This window comes from Martes martes, assembly GCF_963455335.1.
Source record: "Martes martes genome assembly, chromosome: 1".
Taxonomy (NCBI): Eukaryota; Metazoa; Chordata; class Mammalia; order Carnivora; family Mustelidae; genus Martes; species Martes martes.
The window spans coordinates 205,728,730-205,746,357 of NC_137888.1; the positions used below are offsets into that span (position 1 = coordinate 205,728,730).

Genomic DNA, 17,628 nt, shown 5'->3' on the forward strand with positions numbered 1-17,628 from the left:
TGCACATTGCTGTGATGAACATTGGGGTGCATGTACTCCTTCTTTTCACTACATCTGTATCTTTGGGGTAAACACCTAGTAGTGCAATTTCTGGGTCTAAGTGTAGCTTTATTTTTTTTTTTTTTTTTTTTTTTTTTTTTTTAAATTTTTTATTTATGTTCAGCGTAACAGTATTCATTGTTTTTTCACCACACCCAGTGCTCCATGCAATCTGTGCCCTCCCTAATACCCACCACCTGGTTCCCCCACCCTCCCACCCCGCCCCTTCAAAACCCTCAGGTTGTTTTTCAGAGTCCATAGTCTCTCATGGTTCACCTCCCCTTCCAATTTCCCTCAACTCCCTTCTCCTCTCCATCTACCCTTGTCCTCTATATTATTTGATATGCTCCACCAATAAGTGAAACCATATGATACTTGACTTTCTCTGTTTGACTTATTTCACTCAGCATAATCTCTTCCAGTCCTGTCCATGTTGCTACAAAAGTTGGGTATTCGTCCTTTCTGATGGAGGCATAATACTCCATAGTGTATATGGACCACATCTTCCTTATCCATTCATCCGTTGAAGGGCATCTTGGTTCTTTCCACAGTTTGGCGACCGTGGCCATTGCTGCTATAAACATTGGGGTACAGATGGCCCTTCTTTTCACTACATCTGTATCTTTGGGGTAAATACCCAGCAGTGCAATTGCAGGGTCATAGGGAAGCTCTATTTTTAATTTCCTGAGGAATCTCCACACTGTTCTCCAAAGTGGCTGCACCAGTTTGCATTCCCACCAACAGTGTAAGAGGGTTCCCCTTTCTCCACATCCTCTCCAACACACGTTGTTTCCTGTCTTGCTAATTTTGGCCATTCTAACTGGTGTAAGGTGGTATCTCAATGTGGTTTTGATTTGAATCTCCCTGATGGCTAGTGATGATGAACATTTTTTCATGTGTCTGGTAGCCATTTGTATGTCTTCATTGGAGAAGTGTCTGTTCATATCTTCTGCCCATTTTTTAATATGATTATCTGTTTTGTGTGTGTTGAGTTTGAGGAGTTCTTTATAGATCCTGGATATCAACCTTTTATCTGTACTGTCATTTGCAAATATCTTCTCCCATTCCGTGGGTTGCCTCTTTGTTTTGATGACTGTTTCTTTTGCTGTGCAGAAGCTTTTTATCTTGATGAAGTCCCAGAAGTTCATCTTTGCCTTTGTTTCCTTCACCTTTGGAGACATATCTTGAAAGAAGTTGCTATGGCTGATATCAAAGAGGTTACTCCCTATGTTCTCCTCGAAGACCATTCCATGCTCTTGGATGGGAAGAATAAACATCGTTAAAATGTCTATACTGCCCAGAGCAATCTATACTTTTAATGCCATTCCAATCAAAATTCCACCAGTATTTTTCAAAGAGCTGGAGCAAATAATACTAAAATTTGTATGGAATCAGAAGAGACCCCGAATTGCTAAGGAAATGTTGAAAAACAAAAATAAAACTGGTGGCATCACGTTACCTGATTTCAAGCTTTACTACAAAGCTGTGATCACCAAGACAGCATGGTACTGGCATAAAAACAGACACATGGACCAGTGGAACAGAGTAGAGAGCCCAGATATGGACCCTCAACTCTATGGTCAAATAATCTTTGACAAAACAGGAAAAAATATCCAGTGGAAAAAAGACAGTCTCTTCAATAAATGGTGCTGGGAAAACTGGACAGCTATATGTAGAAGAATGAAACTTGACCATTCTCTTACACCGTACACAAAGATAAACTCGAAATGGATAAAAGACCTCAACGTGAGACAGGAATCCATAAGTGTAGCTTTATTTTTAGCATCTTGAGGAACTTCCATACAGTTCCAGAGTGGCTGTACCAGCTTGCATTCCCTCCAACAGTGTGAGAGGGTTCATCCTCCTCCTCATCCTCACCAATATTTGTTCTTTCTTTGTTCGCTAATTTTTGCCATTTTAACTGGTGTAAGGTGGTATCTCATTATGGTTTCCATTTATATTTTTCTGATGGCTAGTGATGCTGGGCATTTTTCAACTTACACTTTCAAAAGCCATCCATATTAAAACACAATTGGCATTTTTCAAAGAGCTGGAACAAAGAATCCTAAAATTTGTGTGGAACCAGAAAAGACCCTGAATCGTCAAGGAAATTTTGAAAAAGAAAAACAAAACTGGGAGCACCACAATGCCTGACTTCAGGCTATATTGCAAAGCTGTGATCATCAAGACGATGTGGTACTGGCTCAAAAACTGACACACAGATTGACTGGACAGAATAGAGAGCTTGAAATGGACCCTGAACGATAGGGTCAACTAATCTTTGAGAAATCAGGAAAAAATATCCAATGGAAAAACACAGTCTCTTCAATAAGTGGTGCTGGGTAAATTGGACAGCTACATATAGAAGAATGAAACTGGACCATCCCCTTACAGAATACAGAAAGATAAGCTCCAAATGGATGAAAGACCTAAATGTTAGATGGGAATCCATCAAAATCCTAGAGGAGAATATGCGCAGTAACCTCTTTGACATTGGCCACAGCAACTTCTTGCAAGACGTGTCTCCAAAGGCAAGGGGAAAAAAGAAAAAATGAACTTTTGGGACTTCATCAAAATGAAAGCTGCACCGCAATGGAAACAGTTAACAAAACTAAGGGTCAGCACATGGAATGGGTGAAGATATTTGCCAATGACATTACAGATAAAGGGCTGATATCCAAGATCTAGAAAGAACTTCTCAAACTCAACATCCAAAAAACAAAAATCAAGTCAAAAAATGGGCAGAAGACTTGAACAGACACTTTGGCAAAGAAGGCATGTAATGAAAAGAAATCATTTTTAAGAAATCAAGGTGTTCTTGTAAAATATATGGAAATTTCCAAATAGTCCTGATCCAAGGATGGGAAGAACTGTGGGAACATATGAAAATATTCCAAGAAAATAACTGTGTGTACATCAGACAGAGCAGAAAGCTTTGTAAATGGAGTATTCTAAAATTGTATAGAGAAATTGGATTCTAAGAAATTCAAATTTCTGGAAATGCATAGGAGCAAATTCTATTTAACAATGGTCAAAAATCATGACTTTGAACCCTACAATCAAGGCACTTCTTCACCACCAGGACAGCTGTCTATTATTATTATTATTTTAATTTCTATTATGTTAAGTTGCCTAGCATACAGTACATCAATAGTTGTTGATGTAGTGTTCAATGATTCATTAGTTGCCTATAACACCCAGTGCTCATCACAACATGTGTCCTCCTTAATACCCATCACCTGGCTATGGTTACTCTCCTGAAGAATCTTATCAGAGCTTTCTTTATGTCTTTGTTCCTCAGGCTGTAGATGAAAGGGTTCAGCATGGGTGTGACCACAGTGTACATCACTGAGGCTACTGTTCGTGCATGGGAGCTCTGGGTAACAGCAGAGCTAAGGTACACTCCTAGGACTGTACAATAAAATAAGGAGACAACTGAGAGGTGAGATGCACAAGTGGAAAATGCTTTATACTTGCCTTGAGATGATGAGATTCTATGTATGGAGGAAATAATCTTAGAGTATGAATACAGAATCCCAGCAAGGGGACCTCCACCCAGCACCACAACTGAAACATACATCACTGTGTCATTAAGAAAGATATCAGAACATGCAAGTTGGATCATCTGATGGATTTCACAGAAAAAGTGGGGGATTTCCACCTCCGAACAGAAGGAAAGCCGTGACACCATTAAACTCTGTATTAAGGAATTCAGGACACTCATGGTCCAGGACACCAGAACCAAGAGTCCACAGAGCCGGGGGTTCATGATGACTCTGTAGTGCAGGGGGTGGCAGATAGCCACAAAGCGGTCATAGGCCATCACCGCCAGGAGAAAGTCTTCCCAGCCTGCCAAGAGTAATGAAAAGCAGATCTGGCTGATGCATCCTGTATAGGTTATAACTTTGCTCTGAGTCTGTATATTCACCAACATCTTTGGAATGATGATAGAGGTGACACAGATGTCTACAAAGGACAGGTTGGCCAGGAAGGAGTACATGGGGGTGTGGAGGTGGGAGTCAGAGCTGACAGCCAGGATGATGAGCAGATTTCCAAACACAGTGATCAGGTACATGCAGAGGAAAAGCCCAAATATGGGGAGCTGCAGTTCTGGTTTGTTTGATAATCCCAGAAGAAGAAATCTTGAAAATTGGGTATTATTGTCTGGTTCCATGTGGTGGTTTGATAACTAGAAATTAGGAAAAATGATTAATTTTAATACAAACAGGCATTAGTAACATGGCAGAAATGCTATAATTACAGTGACATTTGGGAACAGAGGCAGGCATGAAGGGAAGTGGATGGGGTGTTATCTTTGCTGGGAGTTCAGGAAGATGTAAAACATTGTGACATTTGAAGAAAGACCTTAGGGAAATCTGCATGGAGACACAGGGTTAACTGGGGATATGTGTGTCCTGTAGGAGAAAGAGCAAGTGTAAAGGTCAGAGGAAGGCACCTAGGTAGGTCTACTCAAAATGAAGCCAGTATAGTCAGGAGAAGAGCAAGAGGGAGAGAGATGAGAGGTGGTGTCAGGGAATGTTGAGGAATGATGTGGCCTCCTTGCTGCACCTGAGACCTTCATTTCATCTGCATCCACATTCAAATGGTGATCCTTGCACATCATTAATTTGTCTCCTGATAAATTGTCAATAAAAATAGATACATTCCTTTTTTTCAGGGTTAGTTAAAATTCTGGAGTCTGTATTTCAAGGGTCCCACATTGGCACACTACAGTTGTTTGGGGCCATGTAAGTACCAGGCTCTTCTCACCTCCAGCTACAATATTTAGGAAAGAAATGAAACTAGTTAAGCTCTCAACATCAAATTATCGTTACCCTAATTAATATAGAAAAGTTCCCAAATTCCAGTTGGTAAGACTCCCATGAACATGTAACTTGGTGCTTCATTTTAATATGACCAGTTTGTCCTGTATTTAGAGAAGTATTAAAAATTTAGAGGAACAGAAAAAGAAGAAGGGGGAGAAAGGTCTAATAAGCCCAGGCGGTCCCTGAGAGATCATGATGAGGAGAAAACGTCTCTGATCCTGGTTCCATTGCAACCCTAGGTATATCCCCTTGATGTCCAGAATAACTAACAAAGCAGCAAAACTCCATTTGTCCAAAAGAGAAAAGAGTGATATATTTATGGTGTCAAGACACCTTATTGTATGAACACATACTAGAAATATGAGTGAAAGAACAATTCCATAATTGACAAAAGTAAATACACAATGTACCAAAATAGCAGGGATTTATCAAGAAGAAATGATAGAATGTTTTTCTAAATGATATTAAGTGCAAGATTTTGGAATTAGTGTATGGGTTTTGAATCGTGGATATACCACACAGTAACTTTTTGAATGTGGAAAGACAACCAACCAATTTGTTCTAAAATGATAATATTTTCACTGGAATAGTGGGGATAGTGCTTTCCTTGTTACTAAGGTGGTTGATGGATTTAGATTTAGTTTTTATATGTTAAAAAATGAGCATACTTCCTTCCTGTAAATATCTGAACTGTTATTCTCTTTGTTCAGCACTGTTTTTGTGTGTGTGTGTGCATGCACACATGTAGATTTGTATGTTTGCATGTGTGCACACACTTGATCTTAATGTAAAAGGCATGCTTACTATGTGCAGTAAAAAAAATGGAATCCAATTCAATAAGGGAAAAAAATCATTTTAATAGAAGGCTAGTGGCTCCTAAAATTGGAAAAACAGTGTGAATGAAAAGTACATCAGAACCAGTTTGTAGAGGGAAAAGGCAGTTAGCACGGGTGCTGATGTTACATCAAACTCCAGAGAGCCCATGCTGACTGCTCTGCTGGCCTCATCACGGGGTTCACCTCAGGCCCTTGATCTAAGTGTCATTTCTGTCTCTATGCCCTGTTTACTTGACCATACTTGTTTTTATATGACCCAAGAGTGAAGGATGCTGGCTGTTCTCTTACTTTTCTTGGTGGCATTTGTTCTTTTGTTATCTTGTGCTTTGGAGTTTGATCTTTGTTGGACACCAAATCCAAAGGACACATGCCAGCCCTGATTTGCTGTTCCCTTGTCTGCAATGCAGAAACCTTCCCAGGCCATACTATCTGAAATCTGGCATGTTCCATGACAATCTACCCACTTTCTATATACGATTTATCCTTGAAGACCCAATGTCATACAAGCACTTATTTCCCTGTTCTCTATTATAACATATGATCCAAAGGAGCAGGGCCTCACCTGCTTTGTTCATGTCTTTTGCTGACAAAGGTGTGCATTTGTACAGAAACAAGTTTTAAGAAAATGAGAATTCATTAAATAGAAAGAATGGTAGAGAAAACAAAATCGTGTTAAATATGGTGGATCCAAACAACTGTTTTCAACAAAACTGAACAATAATCTAAAACTAATATTTAACAGAAATGATATACAGTACCAAACTTCATGTCAACATCAGTCACTATTTCAGGATGAAATGGTTAAAAGCTTGGAAATAAAAATAGGAAAACGTTCTTTTTAATACACAGTACAAGAAGCAGTAGCTAGAGTTATAATTTTATTGTGTGTAACCTAAATGAACTCAACCATGCTTATGAAAAGGGTGCAGGGGATCTTTAGTTGAATACAAAAGAACATGTTTCACATAATGACAGAGGGTGATTGTTATTTAAAAAAATGTTCTAACTCCAGAATATAAAATGGTAGAAATGATGACAATTGGAATGCCACCAATGCAGTAAGGTGGCAATATGTGTAAAAAGCAATTATTATTAAGGATGTAGAAGAATTTCAATGTTTCAAAGCAATGAGGAGAACACAATGTCATCAACTGATCATTTCGATCCCTCAAAATATGTAAGCTATCCCTGCATCCCCTAAATACATCTCCACACAATACAAGGATTAAATGGTAAACATCAAACCTGGTGGAAAAAAATGCCATTTTTTCCTTGAAAGAATGGGATCCAAACACAACAAAAACACATATATCTCAGTACATGAAAACAATGTATTTGGAAAACGATTTGCATATCTGAAGTAAATGGCTAACAAACAAAAATATATTCAGCCTCCTTGGTGATGAAATAGTCACAAAGTGATGCTCCTTGGCATATCATTTCATGCATATTAGGTACATTTTTTCCTACTGAATAGCAATGGGAGAGATAAGGCTGTGAAATGTATGGCTTAAAAACAGCCATCACAAAGGTCGTATTTACTTCCATGGGTCTGTATCCTTCTAATAAATACAGAACAAGCTAAATTTACCCCATCCAAAAAATTTAAAAAAATGCTCTCCCTCCGCTGCTCACACCTCCAAACATAATACTCTGTTTTCCTACTCCCCTTAGCTGAAAACTCCTTGATTATGTTCTAATTTCACTGTAACCATTTTATGGCCCTCATTCCTTCCTCTGTCTCATCCACTGGACTTCCATTCTGACCACGTATCATCAACAATGGTCCCTGTATTGCTGAATCCAACAAACACTTTCTTTTAAAATATATTAAGTAAATTATTTTAAAACTTAGTAGTCATCCAGCAAACAATCATGTGCCTGGATAGGCTGATTAGCCTCTCTGGTGACCTCAAGTAAAGTTTCTCAAGTTCCACTTCCTCTGATCCTTCTCTGAAATACCTGCTGAGTTCTGAGACTCACCTGGGTGGGGTCTATAAGGTGAAAGTTTCTGTATGGAGGTCAGAATTCGTCCCTGAATGGTTGAAGCTAGAGATTGAAGCCCTGTTCCCAGACAGGGCAGCAGGAAGGAGTAAAGCATTCGTCCCCCAGCAAGACTTAGGAACCAAAAAGCAACAACCATGTCCTCTCCTGCTCAGGGATGCACCATGTTAAGGGACTGCAGCAGAGGAGATATTTATATTCCCCTGTGTCTGCTCATTAGGGGCTGTTTCCATTGTTACTCCAACTTCTGAGCAGATTATTTCCCCCTGGGTCTTGGGTCTGGACAGAAACAAAGTTTTTCCCTGCCAATTCTCTGTTCCCAGGAGACCATATTAAAAGTCAGGTGAATCCAGTTATTATTAATTTCTTCTTCATGATCTTGCCTGCTTTCCAGGGTTCTAACCTCCATGAAGTATATCCCGATTTTGAGTTAATGTTTTCTCCAAATCTATGACTGAGGGTTCTGTTTAGCCAAGACTCATGCATGGGTAGAGAAGATCTCCTGATATCTCTAGTAAATTGCTAGTCCCCTCTTCAATAAGAGAGAGGGTTACCTTAATTTGCTATGAAGGTGTGGGTACTCTGCCCTTGTCTTCCTGATGCTTTTGACTAATCAATTAGGTGACTCATACTGAAAACACAGATTCAGAGCTGGCATTTAGTGCTCCGTTTACATACATCTTTTAATTATGAGATATTTAGATCTTTTTATGCACCATACACCAAACTGAGAATCCTATGTGGATTGTTTGATTTCATTTTTACAAAAGTGCACTCCATAAGGTCTGTACTATAATGAACCTTAACCTACAGTTATAAAAGTGGGGCTCAGAGTGTGAAATTAGCTACTCCAAATTATGATCCAAAGGAGGGAAGAGTTTGCTTGGAATTCCACCAAGATATTTACAGTTCACATGCCAGGTCAATGGTTCTCAAACAGGGGCTTTTTTCCCCTCTAAAGACAACCCTTGAAAACTATGGAGAAATCTTTGGTTGTCATAACTAGGGATCTCCTACTGGCATCTAGTGGGTTGAGGCCCAGAATGCTGCCCCATATCCTACAACGCTCAGCATGGCCCCCAATACAAAGAATCATCTAGCACAGATGTCAACGTAGAGATGTTGAGAAAGTCTTTTCTAGACCAGGGATTCTCCACAATTAACATGTGTTTGAATCACTTGAGGATCCTGTTCAAATTGAGATCTAATTTGGGAGGTTGTGGGTAAGGTTCAGAGATCTTGTAATTATAACTTTTTCCCAGTTGATACTGATGGCATCAGCCTTGGTCCATGGACCATTGTTTGAGTATTAAGACCGTATTTCAGTGTTTCAGTCAGGGATAATTGATTTTAGACCTTTTCTACCAAGAATCCTTATGTTCTCCTCAGGTTTGACCTTAGTGGCCACATGATGGATTCAGGAGTCGAGCTTGGGCATGCTCAAGTTTATGGGGCCCACTTGAGTATTTCACTCTTGAGCCATGCTGCCCCAGGAGAGGGATGACACCAGATGGGTAAAGGTATAGGAAATAGTGTGGATCTTCCATGCCTTCTCCAAGTATGGCACTCTACCAGTAAAGGTTTACCACTGTTAAGGAAACAATCAATAACCCAAAATGACAACCTACTAATGGGAGAAGATATTTGCAAATGATATATCTGATAAAAGGTTAATATCTAAAATACATAAAGAACTTCTACAACTCAACAAAAACAAAAAACAACTAATCTAATAAAAAATGAGCAGAGACTTGAGTAGATTTTTTTTTTATTGAAGACATGCAGATAGCCAACAGACATATGAAAAGGTGTTCAATGTCATGAGGGAAATGCAAATGGAAACCACAGTTAGATACCACCTCACACCTGTCAGAATGGCTAAAATCAAAAACAAAAGAATCAATAATTTTTGGTGAGGAAGTGGAGGAAAAGGTACCCTTACAAACTATTGGTAGGATTGGAAACTGGTGTATCCACTATGGAAAACAGTATGGACATTCCTCAGGAGCTTAAAAGTGGAACTACCATGTGATCCAATAATGCCACTACTGTTTCCAAAGAAAGCAAAAACAGCAATTTTAAAAAATATACTCACCCCTATGTTTACTGTTGCATTATTTACAGTAGCTAAGATATGGAAGCAACCTAAGTATCTATCATAGACAAATGGATAAAGAAAATAGGTTGCACACCCATACACACACACACACAAATATTTTTCAGTCATAAAATAAAATCATGCCATTTGAGACAACATTTATGGACCTAGAAGATATTATGCTAAGTGAAGTAAGTCAGACTGAGAAAGCCAAATACCATATGATTCCACTCATAAGTGGAATCTAAAAAACAAATGAGCAAATAGCAAAATAAGTCAATCAGAGAAAGACAATTATCATATGATCACCCTCATATGAGGAAGTTGAGAGGAAACGTGGGGGGCTTGGGGGTAGGAAAGGAAAAAAAGAAACAAGATGGGATCAGGAGGGAGACTCTTAATCTCACAAAACAAACTGAGGGTTGCCAGGGGAGGGGAGTAGAGAGAGGGTGGATGGGTTATGGACATTGGGGAAGGTATGTGCTATGGCGAGTACTGTGAAGTGTAAACCTGGCAATTCACAGACCTGTACCCCTGGGGCTAATAATACAGTATATGTTAATAAAAATTTAAAAAAATTAAAAATTAAATGAGCAAAAAGCAGAATCAGACCTATAAATGCAGAGAATAAACAAATATTTTTAAGAGGAGAAGTGTGGAGGATGGGCAGAGTGGAGGGAGGGGAGAGGGAAGAACAGTCTTCCAGTTATGGAATGAATCAATCATGAGAATAAAAGGCACAACATTAAGAATACAGTCAATGATACTGTAATAGTGATGTATCAGGACAGATGGTAGCTACACTTGTGGGGAACATTGTATACTGCATAAACTTGTCAAATCACTATGTTTTATACCTGAAATTAATTTAACATTGTGTGTCAATTCTACTCAAACAAACAAAACAACGAAAAAACACAGAGAGTATCCTCTCCCATTGGAGAGGAGTGTTCTGAACAGCCCACCTGGGTATATAGCCAAAAAAAAATTACCCATCTGTGTTTAAACATGTGAATACCTTTACCCCAGATGAAAATCCTGAATGACTGGATTTGGGGAACATGTATAAAGAAAATTCTACCTCTGTGTCAAAAAAGTTTACCATCCACCAAATGCAGTGATACATGCATTTTCTTCAGAATCTGTCTGAAGTGTTCAAAATTGAATTCAGGATGAAGTTCCAGGGAGGATCTTAGCTGGGGTGGATGTGGTCAGGTGACAGCTATATCTCTGAGACAGACACTGGAGACTGTCACTCACAGCAGCTCCCAGGCTCACAGCATGGTCTTTCTGATGTGCCTGCATGGGAAGTTATATACATTGGAGTGATGTCCATTCCAGGGAGATGGACCAATTGGTAGAAAGGGAATATGCACCTGGCTCCCAAGGTGGACACATGGGGACTGAAGTGGCAGAAAATTTTCCTTTATTTATGGTCCCGAGGCTTCAGGAGAGCTGAACTGCTTAGAGAATTGAGTAACACGAAGGGAATTTATTTAATCAGGAGCTCTGAGAATTCAGCTTCTAAATCTCCCTCTGCCGGACTCACCTGCTGCTCATCAACCACAGGCTAAGGGAATCCTCTCCAAGCCTCTCTGAGATGTCCACCAAATGCAATGAACCAGCGCCAGGCCTACATTTCTTGTCCTTTCTACATCAATTGTCCTTGGTAGGAAGGACCTGTAGAACCATTGAGTGAGGCATCAGGGGAAGCTAGAACAGTCCAGTAAGTACTCTGGAAAATTGGTGTGTAGGGAAGGAAAGATTTTGGTAACCATGCCTTCTGGGTAAACAGGTTGATGTGATAGTGCAATAGGATGGATTTCAAATTCTGCACATTTCATGAGTAAAGGGGGTTCTTTCTTCTCACTCCTTTCCAGCTCTTCTTTCTTGTCCTCTCAGAGCATCATTGCATGACCCCTCAGACCCTGGAGCAGTAGTTGACCCTGCTGTATGTCTGCTCACCTCTCAGGTTCCAGGATTAGCCTTTCCCCTTATATGTGAAGCAGTGCCTGAGGCAGCCCTGCAGAGCGAGAAAAGCCTTGACTTAGAGTCATAAAATAGGCAGGATTTAGAATTGTAACCTTAAACAGAGCATGCTCAAATACAACATCAGCATAATTTGTGGTGCTCATTTAGTTTTAAAAATGATATTTAGGCAGCCCTTTCTGCTCATGTGTCTTGTCCCCATGCTTTAATAAAATCACCTTCTTGCACCCAAGACATCTCAAGAATGATTTCTTGGCCATTGGCTTCAAACCCTAACGTCTTTCCTACATCATATGGTGCCTGAACCTGGGGCCTTGAGTCCTGAGTTTCATCTGGACTCTGAGCCACGGTGCAAACTTGGTGAGTACTTTCTCTCTTCTTTCTTTACTCTCATTTCAGGGGCCCTTCGAGGAGTATGATCTTATTGAAACACTTTCATGTTGATTGCTCAGGCTCCAATCCTCTAGCCTGCGGCTATTCTATGGGGAGGAGAAAGCTTGCCTTTTGGCTGGAAGTTAGTACCCTGGCCAGAATGGTAATAAGACCCAGAAACTTGATGCCCTCTCTTTATTCCTTATACAAAGTTGTCTTTCTATAACTCCTTATATGAAGTTGTCAGTCTTGGGCAAAGGACAGCCACCTAAGTCACCAGGATGGCTGCCAATCTTAAGACTGCTGTGTGACGTGTTCTCCTGATTGATCTAATGTAAACCCCTTCACATCCCTAGTCTAGCCACTTCTGCTGTGAGATCTCCACTGGGAGTTGGATGAAACCAGTACCCAATTGAATTAAAACCCAACTAGGTGCTGTTTTCTGTCAATGTCCTTTACTAACTACTTAAGTTGCAAAATCAGGTAATGTCCCCTTTTAAAACTTTTCTAGTATTTTCCATGGGTTAAAAATGGTAGGGCAATTTGCAACTTTTAGGGCATAGGGTGACAGGGCATGGTATTATGTTAGTCCTTTCACTAGGCACTCATCAGTAGCCTAGGATGTGACGGGGAAGGGGAGGGATGGCAACATTCCTCCTATATGGGCTTTCCCAGCAGGAATGCCTTCATGGTAAGGATGGGTGGTGATCAGTTGTTTTTTCTTTGAGGGACACCTCTGGTCACTTTTCCCCTTTTTTAAAAATAATTTATTTTTAATTTTTTATAAACATATAATGTATTATTAGCGCCAGGAGTACAGGTCTGTGAATCGCCAGGTTAACACACTTCACAGCACTCACCATAGCACATACCCTCCCCTATGTCCATAACCCCACCCCCATCTCCCGACCCCCCTCCCCCCAGCAACCCTCAGTTTGTTTTGTGAGATTAAGAGTCACTTATGGTTTGTCTCCCTCCCAATCCCATCTTGTTTCATTTATTCTTTTCCTAACCCCCAAACTCCCCACCCTGCCTCTCAAATGTCTCATATCAGGGAGATCATATGATAGTTGTCTTTCTCCGATTGATTTATTTCACTTAGCATGATACCCTCTAGTTCCATCCACGTCGTCGCAAATGGCAAGATTTCATTTCTTTTGATGGCTACAGAGTATTCCATTGTATATATATAATACTTCTTCTTTATCCATTCATCTGTTGATGGACATCTAGGTTCTGTCCATAGTTTGGCTATTATAGACATTGCTGCTATAAATATTCAGGTGCACGTGGCCCTTCGGATCACTACATTTGTATCTTTAGGATAAATACCCAATAGTGCAATTGCTGAGTCATAGGGTAGCTCTATTTTCAACTTTTTGAGGAACCTCCATGCTGTTTTCCAGAGTGGCTGCACCAGCTTGCATTCCCAACAATACTGTAGGAGGGTTCCCCTTTCTCCACATCCTCACCAGCATCTGTCATTTCCTGACTTGTTAATTTTAGCCATTCTGACTGGTGTGAGGTGGTATCTCATTGTGGTTTTGATTTGTATTTCCCTGATGCCGAGTGATGCGGAGCACTTTTTCATGTGTCTGTTGGCCATCTGGATGTCTTCTTGGCAGAAATGTCTGTTCATGTCCTCTGCCCATTTCTTGATTGGATTATTTGTTCTTTGGGTGTGGAGTTTGCTAAGCTCTTTATAGATTTTGGACACTAGTCCTTTATCTGATATGTCGTTTGCAAATATCTTCTCCCACTCTGTCAGTTGTCTTTTGGTTATGTTAACTGTTTCCTTTGCTGTGCAAAAGATTGTGATCTTGATGAAATCCCAATAGTTCATTTTTGCCCTTGCTTCCCTTGTCTTTCACGATGTTCCCAGGAAGAAGTTGCTGTGGCTGAGGTCAAAGAGGTTGCTGCCTGTGTTCTCCTCAAGGATTTTGATGGATTCCTTTCTCACATTGAGGTCTGTCATCCATTTTGAGTCTATTTTCATGTGTGGTGTAAGGAAATGGTCCAGTTTCATTCTTCTGCATGTGGCTGTCCAAATTTTCCCAACACCATTTATTGAAGAGGCTGTCTTTTTTCCATTGGACCTTCTTTCCTGTTTTGTCGAAGATTAGTTGACCATAGAGTTGAAGGTCTATTTCTGGGCTCTCTATTCTGTTTTGTGCCACTACCATACTGTCTTGATGATGGCAGTTTTGTAACAGAGCTTGAAGTCTGGAATTGTGATGCCACCAACTTTGGCTTTTTTTTTTTTCAACATTCCTCTGGCTATTGAAGGTCTTTTCTGTTTCCATATAAATTTCAGTATTATTCGTTTCATTTCTTTGAAAAAAAAATGGATGGGATTTTGATAGGGATCACATTAAACATGTACATTTCTTTAGGTAGGATAGAATTTTTCATAATATTTGTTCTTCCAATCCATGAGCATGGAACATTTTTCCCTTTCTTTGTGTCTTCCTCAATTTCTTTCATGAGTACTTTCTAGCTTTCTGAGTATATATTCTTTGCCTCTTTGGTTAGGTTTATTGCTAGGTATCTTATGATTTTGGGTGCAATTGTAAATGGGATCAACTCCTTAATTTCTCTTTCTTCTGTCTTGTTGTTGGTGTATAGAAATGCAACTGATTTCTGTCCATTGATTTTATATCCTGACTCTTTACCGAATTCCCGTAGAAGTTCTAGTAAATTTAGAGTGGAGTATTTTGGGTTTTCCACATAAAATATGATATCATCTGCAAAGAGTGATATTTGACTTCTTTGCCAATTTGGATGCCTTCTATTTCTTTTTGTTGTCTGATTGCTGAGGCTAGGACTTCTAGTACTATGTTGAATAGCAGTGGTGATAATGGACCTCCCTGCCATGTTCCAGACCTTAGTAGAAAAGCTCTCAGTTAAAAAAAGGGTTAAAAGAGGAAAGAGTAAAAGTTAAAAATATTAGCATAAGAAAAAAATAAAATTAGAAAATTTAATTAACTTTGTAAGACTATAGAATCACGGGGAGAAAGCCATGAATTCTATGCTTTCTTTCCCCTCCTGTGGAATTCCACTGTTCTCCTTGATCAGTGATTTTGGTCTTGGCCAGATGTTCTTGCTGATCTTCTGTTGTAGTAATTCTCAAGTGTCTTTGCCCGAGGTGGAATTGCACTGCCCTTGTCAGGGGCTAGGCTAAGTAATCTGCTCGTGTTTGCTGTCAGGAGATTTTGTTCCCTGCATGCTTTCCATAGAGCTCTAGGGGATGGGAATGAAAATGGCAGCCTCCCAATCTCTGGCCCAGAGGAGCCAAGAGCTCAGGGTCCCAGTGCTCAGTGTGCCCTTGGAGAGAAGCTCTCAATCACTCCCATCTCCCTGGTCTGGCCCCTCTCCAAGCTCACCTGGCCTGTGACCAATTGTTTCCGTCTCTGGTACACAGCCCTGTTTGGAGTCTCGAACCCACCGGATTCCTGCCTCCAGAGAAGGTAGGTGAGTCTCCTTGGATCTGCCAGTTGTGGAATCCCTGCTCAAAGAGTGGTCTGATTGTGCCATGGATCACAGTTTAAGGTAATCCTGAGCTGAGAGCTCACTCCTTGATCCATCTCTGTAGCCAGCTTCCCCACTCTGATACCTAGGAGCCCTGCTACACTCAGGCACCCCGATCCTTCTGTGACCCCAGGGGACCTGAGAACACACTGTCTCCGTGAGAGCTCCACTCCTGCTTAGCCTCTGGAGCGATGTCCCTCAGTGGAGCAGACTTTAAAAAGTTCTGATTTTGTACTCCATTGCTCTGCTGGTTGCCAGGAGCCGGCCCCTCCCCCTGAGGTCTATCTTCCCATCACTTTGGATTCACTTCTCTGCAGGTCCTACCTTTCAGAAAGTGGTTTATTTTCTATTTCTAGATTGCTGCTTTTCTTCTGTTTGATCTCCTGTTGGATTTGTAGGTGTCCGAAATGGTTTGATAACTATCTAACTGATCTCCTGTGACCTGATGTCATCTCAGCCTGCTACTCCTCTGCCATCTTAACTCCTCCCTCCGCAATATTCTATTTCCCCCTGGCATTGGGATTTTAGGGTCTTATGGGATCCATAGAATTGTTGTCCACATTTTCTCCTAGCCTGTCTTCTGGGGGAAGGACCTGCAGTTCTTTTTCCGCAGGTAACCCTGCCTGGGGCAAGTTGCCCCACCCCCCAGTGAAAAACCAGTCCTCTGTGTGACTTTTGTTCCCTGGAGGCATTCCATCCTTCTTCAAAGATAAGAGTAAAAATGGCTGTAGCCAAACCTCTAGACCAGAGCAGAAAATTCATAGTTTGCCCTCTTTAATAAACCCTCTAGGACAAACAGTCTCCACTTCAGTATGCATCACAGAAAACTGCATTCTGTCATGGTGCAAGCATGGAAATCCTCTCAGAGGTAGTCCCAGGGATCTGGGAGTGCAACTTCCCACTTGTGATTCTAAAACCATGATTGGCCTTAGGCTCCTGCACACACCTGAGGCTCCTGGATCATGTTTGGGTACTGCCCTAATGTCCTTTCTAGCGACTACCTCCCTGTGATTTTTGCCTGGTCACCTGCAAGGTTTCAGACTTTTTCAGGCTGCTCTGGAAAAGAGTGATTATTGACTGGCTGGCTTGAAGTTTATGGAGATCAGAGCTGAGAGTCCCTTCCTGGGCTCTCTAATCATAACCTGCTTCCTTGCTCCACTTCTAGGGCACTCTACCATTTCAGGCTTCTAGGGCACTCTACCATTTCAGGCTCCTCCTTTCACTGTTTGGCTCCTTATATCTGGAGTACCACATTGCCCTACCTAGAATTCCGCTTTTTCGTTTCCAGAGCCCCTTTCACAGAGGAATGTCTCTTGCTAGTGCTGATTTCTAAGGGATTCAATTGTGTGCTCTGGTGTTAGATCACATTCCAGGAGCCAGCCTATGGAGGCTACCTCCCATTTCAGTTTATCTTCCTATATCTCCCTGCGGATTCATGACTCCACATGTCCTCCCTTGCAAAAAGCAGTCATTTTCTGCTTGTAGAGATCCAGGTATACATTCTTATATCTAAAGCTGATTTCCTGGGTGTTCAAAGTGGTTTGATAGATATCCTGCTGAATTCAGTTGAAATGGGGTCCCCTACTCCTCCACTATCTTGCCTCCCTCCCTTGCTTTATTGAATTTAAATAAGTCCCTTGTTGAACTTTCTGTTCCTTTTGACAACCAACAAGTTTCCCTTGTTTTCCTAATTTCCAACATTAGTTCCAACCTTGAATCAGATGAACACTGGGTGTTATATGCACCTGATGAATTATTGAAAAATTACATGGGAAACTATGTACTATGTGTTGGCTAATTGAATTTCAATTAAAAATTACAGACAACAATAACAAAAAGAAAGTATTTGGAGATTTCATTTGACTCACATAGTGATGAACTGTCCTAGTTTTATGAAATAGATTACATTGGCAACTGAGGCCATTTTAAAAATTTT

General features: G+C 40.6%; 2 protein-coding genes across 2 annotated transcripts in view; one reads left to right on the forward strand and one right to left on the reverse strand.

Moving 5' to 3' along the window:
• LOC308351366 (olfactory receptor 7C2-like) overlaps nt 1-17,628 on the forward strand; it is a gene marked incomplete at both ends in the record, with an annotated part of 88,167 nt that overhangs the window by 16,687 nt on the left and 53,852 nt on the right. The window lies entirely within an intron of this gene.
• Nucleotides 3,275-17,628, reverse strand: part of LOC308351402 (olfactory receptor 7E24-like) — a gene marked incomplete at both ends in the record, with an annotated part of 41,666 nt that continues 27,312 nt past the window's right edge. Inside the window, one exon of the mRNA XM_080817018.1 lies at nt 3,275-4,228. Within this exon, the coding sequence (XP_080673144.1) occupies nt 3,275-4,228 (954 nt within the window). The remainder of the gene's footprint in view (nt 4,229-17,628) is intronic.